This window comes from Molossus molossus, unplaced genomic scaffold, assembly GCF_014108415.1.
Source record: "Molossus molossus isolate mMolMol1 unplaced genomic scaffold, mMolMol1.p scaffold_m16_p_10, whole genome shotgun sequence".
Classification (NCBI taxonomy): domain Eukaryota; kingdom Metazoa; phylum Chordata; class Mammalia; order Chiroptera; family Molossidae; genus Molossus; species Molossus molossus.
Genome location: NW_023425345.1, coordinates 103793674 through 103807414, shown reverse-complemented (window position 1 = coordinate 103807414; position 13741 = coordinate 103793674). Strand labels below are relative to the sequence as shown.

At 39.8% G+C, this 13741-nt stretch overlaps 1 protein-coding gene across 3 annotated transcripts in view; it reads left to right on the top strand.

The window, feature by feature from the left end:
• Nucleotides 1–12050, top strand: part of ZMYM5 (zinc finger MYM-type containing 5) — a 53749-nt gene extending 41699 nt beyond the window's left edge. For 2 of the 3 annotated variants that reach the window (XM_036251108.1, XM_036251107.1), the window contains one exon: nt 10872–12050. In XM_036251108.1, coding sequence (XP_036107001.1) covers nt 10872–11627 — 756 coding nt within the window. In that variant the 3' untranslated portion in view covers nt 11628–12050. The remainder of the gene's footprint in view (nt 1–10871) is intronic. The other variant, XM_036251109.1, reaches the window with a different exon arrangement.
• The last annotated feature ends 1691 nt before the right edge of the window (nt 12051–13741 follow it).

The following is a 13741-nucleotide window of genomic DNA, read 5'->3' as shown; positions in this document are numbered from 1 at the left end:
CTCCCCTCCCAGCTTAGAGGGAGAGAGTCTGATAAGTCCGGGCGCGGGCCCTTTAAGAAGCTGCCTGGGGCTCCAGCCGCTTCAGCTTCCCTGACCCTCAGTTCCCGCTGGTTTTTCCAGCCAGAAGTTATGGGGACTTCTCTTCCTGGCACTGGAACCCTGAGTGGGGCACCTGGTGTGGGACAGGGACCCCTCAGTCCTCAGGAAGGACCTTCCCAGCCGAGGAGGTATCCTCCTGATTTTTATCTGTCGCACATGGGTGTGGGACGAACCCGTCTTGCCACTGGTCTTGCCACCAGCCCTCGTGCCTCTGTCCCTCCCCCCTCCTACCAGTCTGGATGTGGCTGCTGCTTTAATTCTGTAGTTGTAGGACTTCTATTCAGGATGATTTCAGGCGGTTTTGAATGATGGTTTTTTGTAGTTTAGTTGTAACTTTGATGTGGTTGTGGGAGGATGTGATACCGCGTTTACCTATGCCGCCATCTTGACCGGAAGTCCGATCATGTGGTTTTTATCTTTCATTTTTGTTTATGTTGTGTATCACATTTATTGATTTACAAATATTTTACCATCCTTGCATCCCTGGGATGAATCCCACTTGGTCATGGTGAATAATTGTTTGAATGTATTGCTGGATCCGATTTGTTAATACTTTGTTAAGGTTTTTGGCATTTATGTTCATCAGGGAACTTTGCCTTTAGTTTTCTTTCTTTGTAGTGTCTTTATCTGGTTTTGGAATTAGAATTATGCTGACCTTATAAAATGTGTTTGGAAGTCTTTTTTTTTTAATTTATTTTATTTTATTCTCGCCCGAGGACATTTTTTTTTTTTTGCATTGATCGTGAGAGAGAGTAGGAGGGAGAAAGAGAAACATCAACATGAGAGAGACACATAGAGTGGTTGCCACCCACACAACCCCAACCAGGGTGGGGGACAAACTGCAACTGAGGTACGCTTTAACGGGAACCAAACCCAGGTTTCTCTGGTCTGCGGGCTGATGCTCTAATAGCTGAACCAAACCGGCCATGGCTGGAAGTCTTTTTTCTTCTTGAATTTTTTGGAATAGTGTGAGGAGAATGGGTATTAGTTCTTCTTTGAATAATTGGTAAAACTCCCTTGTGAAACTGTCTGGGCCCAGGTTTTGTTTGCTGAGCGATTGTTGATTACATCTTCAATTTCCTTATTGAAGTTATTATTGGTCTGTTCAAGTTTTCTATCTCTTCTCGGTTTAGTTTTGGGAGACTATGTGTTTCTAGAAATTTGTCCATTTCACCTAGATTATCTAATTTGTTTGTGTATAATTGTTCATAGTATTTGTTAATGATCCTTTGTATTTTTGTGGTGTCAGTTATTCTCTTTTCTTTCTGATTTTGTTTATTTGGGTCCTCTATTTTGTTTTTTGGTGAGTGTAGTAAGGGTCCATCAATTTTGTTTATCTTTTCAAACAACCAGCTCTTTGTTTCATTGATCTTTTGAATTATGTTTTTTAGTCTCTATGTCATTTATTTCTCCTCTGATCTCTACTATTTCTTTCCTTCTACTTGCTCTGGGGTTTTCTTTTTGTTTGCTTTCTAGTTCTTTACGTTGTGAGGTTAGATAGTCAATTAGAATTTTTTCTTGTTCCCTGAGTTACGCCTGTAGTGCTATGATGTTCCCTCTCAGGGTTGCTTTTGCTGTGTCCCATAGATCTTGTGTTGTTCTGTGTTCATTTTCATTGGTTCCCAGGAAGTTTTTAATTTCTTCCTGGATCTCCTTGGTAACCCATTCATTATTTAATAACATGCTATTTAGCCTCCACGTGTTTGAATGTTTTTGCTGTTATTATTTCTATTTTTATGCTATTGTGATCTGAGAAGATACTTCATATGATTTTAATCTTTTTGAACTTGTATAAACTTAGTTGGTGTCCTAACATGTGGTCTATCTTTGAGAATGTCCCATGTGCACTTGAGAAGAATATGAATTTTGCAGTTTTGGGGTGTAATTCTCTGTAGATATCTATTAAATGCATTTGATCTAGTGTATCATTTAGAGTCTCTATTTCCTCCCTGGCCGGTTTGGCTCAGCGGTTAGAGCGTCAGCCTGCGGTCTACAGAGACCCGGGTTTGGTTCCCTCTAAGGGCATGTACCTTGGCTGCAGTTTGGCCCCAGCCCTGGTTGTGTCGAGCGTGTGGCGGCCACTCAATGTGTCCCTTTCACGTTGATGTTTCTCTCTCTTCCTCCTGCTCTATCTGAATAAAAAATGGAAAAATGTCCTCAGGTGAGGATAAAAATAAATAAATAAAAAATAATAGAGTCTGTATTTCCTTGCTCATTTTTTGTCTTAAGAATCTAGCCAGTGACGTCAGTGGAATGTTTAAGTCCCCTGCTATGATTGTTTTGCTGTCGATTTCTCCTTTGAACTCCTCTAGAAGTATTTTGATGTATTTTGGTGCTCCTATATTAGGTGCATATGTGTTTACCAAAGTTATATCTTCCTATTGGATACATCCTTTCAATATTATGTAGTGGCCTTCTTTGTCTTTAGTTATGGCCTTCATTTTGAAGTCTATTTCATTGGATATGAATATTGCTACTTCAGCTCGTTTTCCCTTTCCGTTTGCTTGGAAGATTTTTTTCCCCATCCCTTTACTTTCATTCTATGTGAATCTTGTTGTGCGGTGGGTCTCTTGTAAAGAACATATATATGAGTCAAAGTTTTTTTTTTTATTCTCACCCAAGGGTATTTTTCCATTTTTTGTTCAGATAGAGTGGTAGGGAGAGAGAGGAAGGGGGAGAGAGAAACATCGACGTGAAAGGGACACATTAAGTGGCTGCCACCTGCACGACCCAAACAGGGCCCGAGACAAACTGCAGCCGAGGTACATGACCTAGCCGGAACAGAACCCGGGTCTCTCTGGACCACAGGCCGATGCTCTAACCACTGAGCAAAACCGGCCAGGGCATGAGCCATGCTTTCTTATCCAGTCAGCTACTCTGTGTCTTTTGATCGGAGCATTTAATTCATTTACATTTAAGGTTATTATTGATATCTACTTATTTTTTGCCATTTTTGTTCATTGTGTTTATATTTTTCTTCCTATCTCTTCTAGTAATTACTGCAGTCCTTTTAAGATTTCTTGCAGTGCTGGTTTGGTGCTAATATATTCCCTTGGCCTTTTTGGTCTGGGAAGCTCTTTAATTAACCTTCTATTTTGATAATAGAAAGAAAAAAAAGAATAATAGCCTTGCTTGATAGAGTAGTCTTGGATTCAGATTCTTGTTTTTTATTACTTTGATTACATCATGCCATTTCCTTCTGGCCTGTAGTGTTTCTATTGAGAAGTCAGCTAATAGCATAATGGCGGTGTCTTTGTAGGTAACCTAGTGCTTATCTTTTGCTGCCTTTAAGATTCTCTCTTTGTCTTTAATTTTTGACATTTTAATTATGTATCTTGGTGTGGGCCAGTTAGGGTTCTTCTTACTTGGGGCTCTCTGTGCTTCTTGAAGTTGAATGCCTTTTTTCTTTACCAAGGTAGGGAAGTTTTCTTCCTCTATTTCTTCAAATATATACTCTAACCCTTGCTCATTTCCTTCTTCTGGAACTCCTGTGATGTGGATGTTGTTAGGTTTTAGGTTAGGTTTAAGCTGTCTTCCTGTTTTTTAATTTTTTTTTTTTTTTTGGTTTTCTGATTAGGTGATGTTTTTTGCCCTGATTCTGATTCACTGATCTGAACCTCAGCTTTTTCTACTCTGCTGGTTATTACTTCCAATGTGTTCTTTATTTTTGCTATGTCATTCTTCATTTTTGCTTGATGGTTTATCATTTCCAATTGGTTGGTCATCAGTGTTTCTATATCTTGACTCATACTGTTGAGCTCTTTACTCATGCTGTTGAGATTCCTCATTATCATCACTCTGAACTCTACCTCTGATAACTTGGTTAACTGCATTTCCTTTATTTCTTCTTCAGTAGAGTTCTCTTGTTCTTTCATTTGGGATTTTTTTTTTTTTTAAATAAATGAGGATTTAAAATTTTTTTTTTCCTTTATTGATTTTAGAGAGAGAGGAAATGAGAGGGAGAGAGCTATAGAAACATCAATGAGAAAGAACAGCGATTGGCTGCCTCCTGTGTGTCCCTCACTGGGGATCGGGCCCACAACCTGGGCATGTGTCCTGATCGGGAATTGAACTGGCGACCTCTTGGTCCATGGGTTAATGCTCAACTACTGAGCCACACCAGCCGGACCAGATTTATTTCTTTGTTTCACCATTTGGCTATCTCAGTGGATTTTGGAGCCTGCCAAATTTTCCCTGTGGGTGTGGCTTCCTCTATTGTGTTTGGATAAGTGTGAGGGGACCCATGTTAAACACTGCTGTCAAATTTTACTATCCTGGGTAGATTTGCAAGCCCAGGAAAGGTTCAGTCATCCTCAGGCTTTTTGCCTGGATGCTATTAGACTCAGTTATTTGATGAGCCTTGGTTTGTAACTCTCAGCTGAGTGTAAAAACAATACCTCAGGTGTTCAGAGTAAGAGGATTTCCTGTGGGTGAGGCAGGTGTTTGCTGGCGTTAATGAGCCTCAATTTGCATTTCTCTTACCTGGCATTGTGGTCTTATGTTCCTGAGGGACGGTCTGGTGCTTCTCCCTGGGGCTCGATGGGTTTTCCCCATCAATTTGTCTTTGAGGAAGATGGGTACTGTCCTATGAGGGTGTGCTTTAGCACAATACTTCCATTGCCCTTTCAGCTCTCCAAGCTCCCAAATCTCTCCACACAGTTCCAGTTCAGTCCACCCTCCCACTGCTGGAGCCCAAGGTTAGTGGCTGTAGCTAAATTAGGGGTCTGTCCCGGCCCTCTGCACTGTGGAGCCAGCTTGGGATTTTAACCCAGAGGGAGCTGTTTGCAAATGAAACAGCTGCTGTCTGTCAGCTCCCATCCCGCCCTCTCTCACCTCTGCAGTTCCTACCAACTCAATTTAGTGTCCTCTTTCTGTCCCTGGTTCTACAGGTCCTCTCCTGCTGATTTTCTGTTGGTTTTTCCCATCAATTTGTCTTTATTTTAGTTGTAATTCCATTTTGGTCCTGGGAGATGGTCTGTGTAGCTTCCATTCTCTCTGCCACCATTTCATAATCTAAGTTTTTAATTTTGATAAAGTCCAAGTTACTGTTTGCCTATCTGATTAATATTTTTTGCATCTTGTTTTAAAACATCTTTGCCTACCAAAGTTATGAAGATATTACCTTTACTTTCATCTAGAACAGTGGTTCTCAACCTTCCTAATGCCATGACACTTTAATACAGTTCCTCATGTTGTTTGTCAGCATATCTGCATGTGGGCAAACCCACCTGGAGACAGATAGAGGAGCGGTGTCTCAGTTCCTAAGACCTTTGGAAATGTGTGTTTTCCGATGGTCTTAGGCGACCGTTGTGGAAGGGTCATTCGATCCCCGGAAGGGGTTGCAACCCACAGATTGAGAACCACTGATCTAGAAGCATTTTAGTTTTAGATTTTATCTTAGGTCTGTGATCCATTTCAAGTTAACTTTATGCATGGAATGAAATAAAGGTTAAAAAATTATCATCGCCCGACCCGTGTTGCTCAGTGGTTCAGCATCGACCCATGCACCAAGAAGTCACCAGTTCAGTTCCTGGTCAGGGCACATGCCCAGGTTGTGGGCCAAACCCCCAGAACAGGGCTTGCACGAGGCGGCCAATCAGTGTTCTCTCTCATTGATGTTTCTGACTCTCTCTCCCTCTCCCTTCCTTTCTCTAAAAATAAATAAAGAAAAAAATTTTTTTTAGTTATCATTTATCTGATTTCAAGACATTAAAAACCTCAAAACATTATATTGAACACTAAAAATATATTCAGATTTTTTCTTATCAATTATACCTCAATAACGCTGGAAAAAAAGACATTAAAAAATTATACTAGCCCTGACTAGTTTGGCTCAGCGGTTAGAGCGTCAGCCTGCGGTCCAGAGAGACCCAGGTTCGGTTCCCGCTAAGGGCACGTGCTTTGGTTGCAGTTTGTCCCCCGCCCTGGTTGGTCGTGCGGGTGGCAGCCACTCGATGTGTCCCTTCACGTCGATGTTTCTCTCTCTCTCTCCTTTCCTCTCTCTCCCTCCCACTCTATCTGTACAAAAAATGGAAAAGTGTCCTCGGGTGAGGATAAAATAAATAAATAAATAAATAAATAAAAATAAAAAGTTCCCTATTTGAAAAAAAAAAAGTTATAGTAATCGCATGGCCAGTGTGGCTCAGTGTATTGAGTGTCATCCCATGGACTGAGAGGTCTCGGTTTGATTTCTGGTGGTTTACATGCCTGGGTTACGGGCTCCATCCCCAGTGGGGGATGTGCAGGGAATAGCTGATTAGTGTTTCTGTCTCACATCATTGTTTCTATCTCTCCCTTCCTCTCTCTCTAAGAAAATCAATAAAAATATATTTAAAAAAAAAAAAAAGGTAGCCCAGCCAGTGTGGCTCAGTGGTTGAGCATTGACCCATTTACCAGGAGGTCATTGGTTCAGTTCCCGGGCACATGCCCAGGTTGTGGGCCAAATCCCCTGTGGGGAGTGTGCAAATGGCAAATTGATGTTCTGTCTCATCAATGTTTCTCTCTCTCTCCCCCTTTCCATTTTTCTCTCTCTAAAAACATCAATAAAAAAGGGAAAAAAAGCTATAGTAATCAAGGTAGTGTGACATATAAAATAAACAATTAGGTAAATGGAATATGTAGTCCAGAAATTAAATCACACCTGTACAGGCAGTTGATACTATTTGTTTTAAATATGTTTTTACTGATTTTAGAGTGAGAAGAAAGGGGAGAGGGGGAGAAACATCATCAATTACTTCCCTCATGCACCCTGACTGGGGAGTTGAACTGGCAACCTTTCAGTGCACAAAATAACACTCAGCCAACTGAGCCACACTGACCATGGCATATATAATGGTCAATTGATTTTAATAGAAGGTACCGAATCATTTTTATGGGAATTGCAAGATTTTTTATTTATTTTTATTTTATTTTTTAAATCCTCACCCAAGGACATTTTTTCATTTACCTTCAGATAGAGTGGGAGGGAGAGAGAGAAACATTGACTGGTTGTTTTCTACACGACCCCGACTGGGACTGGGGAGTGATCCCCAACTGAGGTACGTTCCCTTGACCTGAATCCAACCCACGACTCTTTGGTCCAAATGCCAGCACTGTAATTGCTGAGCCAAATTGGCCAGGGCATAAAGCATGATCTTTTTAACCAATGGTGCTAAGATAATTTTTTGTTTGTAGGAAATAAATGATCCTTGACCATTTTATTCCATATATAAAAATTAATTCAAGCCCTGGCTGGTGTGGCTTAGTTGGTTGAGCATTGTCCCCTGCAGTGAAAGTGCCCATTTGATTCTGAGTCGGAGCGCACACACAGGTTGCAGTTTTGATCCCAGGTTGGGGTTCATATGATAGGGAACTGATTGATGTTTCTCTCTCTCCCTCTTTCTCTCTGAAATCAACAAAAACATTTCAAAAAATTAATTAAAGATGGATCATAAATATAAAACTAGGAACATTCTTCATCCTCATTGGATAAGGATTTAAGTGGTTAGCTTTTAGGGTAAAGTAACTCAAGTGCAAGGCCTATTGAACAATAGAGGATATAATAGATACCCATAGTTGACTGTAAGTATTTAAAGGAAGGCTAGTTTTTAGAGAAGAAGGGAAAGGGAGAGATAATTGAAGTTCCCAGAAAGTGTCTTAGCCAGAATCACAGCTAGATTTGAGTTCACATTGGAAACCTTAATTAGTGTATAATACAAACATTTGATTGTATGTGTGCCTCATTTCCCCAAATAATACAAAAATTCCCTGAGGCCAGGCTCTATCTGAATTCAATTCTGAAATCTCCAGAATAACTAGCCTTACATGTAGGGTGACCAAGCCACTAGAATACTTCTGAGAGTGAAATGATCTTCTGTTAATAAATGTAATGTTCTCCCTCTGGGTACCTTTTTTCCTAGTGATTTCCACACACACACCTGCCCCGCCCTGTTTTTAGAGGCTTTAGTTAATTTGTGCCTATCACCTGCCTTTTATTTGGCTTCAGTTTTTTAAAAATTTTTTTTCCCTTCATTGATTTTAGAGAGAGAGGAAGGGAGAGGGAGAGAGAGAGAGAGAGACATCAATGGAGAGAACATCGATTGGCCGCCTCTTGTATGCCCCCACTGTGGATTAGGCCCACAACCTGGGCATGTGTCCTTACTGGGAATCAAACTGACAGCCTCTTGGTGCATGGGTCGATGCTCAACCACTGAGTCACTCCGGCTGTACATGGCTTCAGTTTTTTTAAATGTTTTTTATTGATTTTTTTTTTAGAGAGGAAGGGAGATAGAGAAATATTGATGTGAGAGAGAAACATCCATCAGCTACCTCCTGCACGCCCCCTACTGGGGATTGAGCCCACAACCTTTGGCATGTGCCCTGACCAGGAATCAAACCAGGACACTCAGTCCGATGAGCCACACCAGCCGGCCAGACTATTTGGCTTCAGTTTTCATGCAGGTCATCAGTAAAAATGTTCATGTGACAAAAGAATATAGTGCTGCACTGAAGTATTTTTTAATTTGATTTTCAAGGAATCTCAGATGTGTGTTCCTGGAGAGAGAGCCTGAGTAACATTGATCGGGAGAGACATTTTAACCTTCATCCTAGAGTATAGGGCAGAAAATTTATGAGCTTTTACACCAAGGAGTAGCTGAATCAACCACTTGTCTTTTATATCATTCGCTATTTGCTCTTAGAGCCTATTCAGTAATTGTCACATAATTATGAGTCTCCTTTTATGTGTGTTTGCCAATAAGGTCAACTAACATGAGTTTACTGTGGTGCCATATACAGCGTTTTATGTATTTTCACATTTAATCATCTGAAGTCTCCTTAATTATGCGCAATGGATGTCCTCATTTTTTTTTTTTTTTTTAAGCGGGAGGGAGAGAGGAAGGAAGAGAGAGAAACATCAATTGGCTGCCACTCGCACAACCCCAACCAGGACCAAGGACAAACGTCAACCAAGGTACATGCCCTTAGCAGGAACCGAACCCGGGACTCCCTGGTCCACAGGTTGAGGCTCTAATCGGTGAGCCAAACCGACCAGGGCACGTCCTCATTTTATTAAAAGGAAACTAAAGCTTAGGCGATTACAGGTGACTTACTTGCCCAAGGTCCAATAGCTGGGATGTGTCCCACCCATTGAGAATTATAATAACTTAACTACCCATTCATTACCAAGAAACCCAGGAAGGAAAGAGGTAAGTCCAGAGCTTGGATTGGGTAGTGTAAAAATGAACATTGCAGTCCTTGGGTTTCTGTTTCTTTTTCTACGTGCTCTTCTAGTACAGTCTTCTCTATTCCCATAGTTTCAAATAATACAAATTTTGATAACTTCCAAAATATATAAAGATCGTATTTCTTTAGTTTCAGACCATCAGTAATCTCCATTTGAATGTTTTACATACCCCAAACTTTCTCTAAAACTATTTGTAGCTTGGCCAGGCTCAGTGGATTGAGCGTCATCCCATGGACTGAGAGGTCCCCGGTTTGATTCCCAGTCAGAGTACATGCCTAGGTTGTGGCCTCAATCCCCAGTAGGGGGTGTGTAAGAGGCAGACAGTTGATGTTTCTCTCTCACATCAATATTTCTATCTCTCTTTGTTCCTCCCTCTCTAAAAAAGTCAATATAAACATATTTTTAAAATAATTAAATAAATAAAACTGACTCTAAACTTGCTTTCCTTATTTGTTTTCCTTGTTAGTAAATGACCCAGTAGTCAGTCAAATACCCCAGGGGGCAGGGGGTAGAAGGAGTCACTATTTATTTATGACAAAATATTCACATTCATGATCCTCTCTGGTTAGAAGTTGAAACCATGCCATGGAGTCATCTTACTCACCCATTTTGGGATCATTCTGTACACCTCCCTCTTCTCAGTCTCCAGAGTAACTCAATTATCAACTAATCCAGATTCTAGTTCCTAAATATCTCTTGACTATTTTTTTTCTTTATTGATTTTAAGAGAGAGAGGAAAGGAGAGGGGGAGAGAGATAGAAACATTGATGAGAGAGAACATGATTAGCTGCCTCTTGCATGCCCCCCACTGGGAATCGAACCAGCGACCTCCTGGTGCATGGGACAGTGCTCAAACACTGAGCCTCACTGGCCGGGTTCTTGACTCTATCTTATATCCTAGACATAGCCTCCATCCTCTTGCCAGCATTACCACAGCTTCCTGTCTCTGTAAGCTTAGCCTTCCTTACAGTCGGAAATCCATATTAAATGGAATCATGCAATATGTGGTACTTTGTGACTGGCTTTCACTTTTGTATCATCCTGTTTTCAAGGTTCATCCATGTTATATCTTCACTTTTTATTGTCAAATAATGTTCCATTGTATGGATAATGCCACATAATCACTTATCCATCAGTAACGGACATTTGAATTGTTTCTACTTTTTGGCTATTATGAATAATATTGCTATGAACATTTTGTATAAGTCTTTATATGGACATATATTTTTATTTTGGCATTTGTAGGTCATATAGTATTTCTGTTAAACTTTTGAGGAATTTCCAGACTGTTTTCCAAATAGATACACCATTTTTTATTCCTGCCATCAACTTAGAAAGATTCCCATTTTTCCACATCTTTGCCAACACCTGTCTTTTTATTGTAGGCATCCTAGTGAGTGTGAAGTAGAATATGGTGGTTTTGATTTGTTTTTCTTCTTTGATGACTAATGAAGAGCATCTTTTCATTGCTTACTGGGCATTCGTATATACATTCATTGTTTTTAGTGTTAACAATTCTAAAATAAAATTATAATCTGATTCTCTCTAGATGCTGGAAACAAAATCAGAAAAAATATTCACATCAGAAAACAGGAAAAGGAATGCTGTTAGAGAAGAAAATGAAAGAAAATTATATGGATCATTGAATACACTTTTGGAAAAAATAGAGGGACTACCAGAAAAAAAGGAAAACACTTCCGAGCCACAGGTATCAGCAGAGTGCAGCACAGATGCATCTCTGACCAGACAGGATGTACATTTACTTACTTCTGTGTCCACTGTAGCTGATATGTTTCAAGAGCAATTGGAAGAGAAAAAATCAGAAGACTCCATTCTACCAGTTGTGCTTTCTGCAGATCCAGGCACATGGCCACGAATTTTAAATATTAAGCAACGGGATATTCTTATTGAAAATGATCCACCTCAAGTAAGAAATTTTAACTTTCCAAAAGACAATACAGGGAGGAAGTTTTCAGAAACTTATTATACACGAATTCTTCCAAATGGTGAAAAAACCACTAGATCTTGGTTACTTTATTCAGCCTCAAAAGATTCTGTGTTTTGTCTATATTGCAAACTCTTTGGGGAAGGAAAAAATCAACTGAAGAATGAGAATGGGTGCAAAGATTGGCAGCATTTATCACACATTCTTAGCAAACATGAAGAAAGTGAAATGCACATCAACAATAGTGTTAAGTATTTAAAATTAAAGTCTGATGTGAAAAAAAGAAAAACTGTTGAAGCTGTAGGACACAGAGTACATGACAGTGAGAGCAGTGAGGGTGTGCTGCTACTCTACACATGATAGACCTGGCAGGATCTTATGTTCACTCAGAGGGGATCTGTACCTAGCAATACCCTTGTGTTGTGAGGCTCCTACACAGAGTAACTCAGGAGTCCATTAGCAATAAGCATAATAGCAAGTAAATAGTAAAGAATGTTTCTATTCCAAATTATAAAGCTAGTTGGATTCAATAGTGGCTAATGCAGGTTTCAATAATACAGGTTTCAATAAAGGTAGTTGTTAATTTTTTCAATATACCAATTCACATCTTTTTAAAATGGCATTTGATAGGTTTGGTTAATTTTCTAATTATCCTGAAAGAGGGAGAAAAAGTCTTAAATTTATCAACAGTTTGAACAACATACTTATGTGGACAAGTGTTCTCATCATTATTATTAAAGTAAAAACACTGAGAAGCAGTCCAGCCTGGTTGAGCATCATCAGATGCACCAAGAGGTTACTGGTTCAATTCCTAGACAGGGCACATGCCTGGGTTTTGGGCTCCATCCTTGGTAGGAGGCACCTGATGAATGTTTCTCTCTCACTCTCTCTCTCTTAAAATATCAATGAAAACATTTTTTTGTTTTTAAAAAGCAGATATTCAGAAGCAGTTTAAGAATAGAATGGGATATGAAACTGCAACTTTTTGCTATTAAACCAAATACTCGTGATTTATATCTTTTGTGCAAAACATTGTTTTATTTGAGCAAAACAGTATCATTTGTTAAATAAAATTTTAAGGTGGTTAATTTACATTTTATTGGTTTTATTTTAATTTGCAAATGTTTTATTTAGTTTTTATTGTTATTAGAGAACTATAAACATAAAGTGTATACCTTATTTTATGTTGGTACACATATAAATATGAAAATAAAAAATATATTAAGTTTACCTTTAGGTATTGTGGCATTTTTTCCCCCTCTGAAGGAGACTTTCTGTTTGAAATTTGTGAAATACTTGTGAAAATTAGGAATCTCGTTTTCTCAGATGGTCAATCGGTGTTCACATCACTGTATACTTAGTAATTCTCTCATTGTTTCTGATACCAATTTTATCATATGTTAAACTGTTATATATACTTAAGCTTCTCTCATAGCTTTTTTTAGGAAACAAAATGGCATATGAGCAGAACAAGGTGCATTCTTGTTGGTGAGGCCGGTGCTGTTAGTGAGGCCTATGCTGAAACACCCAGGGAAACCATTCAATTTTTTTTATCCTCACCCAAGGACATTTTTGCATTTATTTTCAGATAGAGTGGGAGGGAGAGAGGGAGGAAGAGAGAGAGAGAAACATCAATGAGAGAGAGATACATCCATGTGAGAGAGACACATTGACTGGTTGCCACCCACATGACCTCAACTGGGGCCAGGGACAAACTGCAACCTAAGTACATACCCTTTGCAGGAAGCGAACCCGGGCCTCTCTGATCTGCGGGCCGACACTCTAACCACTGAGCCAAACCGGCCACTGAGCTCTCTCCCTCCTGCTCTATCTGAAAATAAATGCAAAAATGTCCTCAGGTGAGGAAAATAAATAAATAAATAAATAAAGACAATTCCACGTAACAGTCATCAAGAAATGGCAATTTGCCCTAGCCTGGTTTGGCTCAGTGGTTAAAGCATTGGCCCACAGACCAGAGACATCTAGGTTTGGTTCTCTCTAAGGGCACGTACCTCAGTTGCAGTTTGTCCCTGGCCCCAGTTGGGGTTGTGTGGGTGGCAACCAGTCAGTGTGGTTCTATCATGTCAATGTTTCTCTCGCTCTCTTCCTCCCTCTCTCTCTCCCACTCTATCTGAATTTAAATGTAAAAATGTCCTCGTTTGGGGATAAAAAAAAAAGAAATGGCAATTTATTGCTTTTCTTAAGGATGACAAGTGAATTTTATTTTGTAAACCTCACCATTTTAAAATTGCTATCATTAAAATTCTTACATTGAGCCCTGCCGGTGTTGCTCAGTGGTTGAGCATCAACCCATGCACCAAGAGGTTGCCGGTTTAAATTCCGATCAAGGCACATTGCCCAGGTTGTGGGCCTGATCCCCAGTGAGGGGCATGCAGGAGGCGGCCAATCAATGTTCTTTCTTATCCATGTTTCTACTTTTCTCTCTCCCTCTCTCTCTAAAAATAATAAGGGAA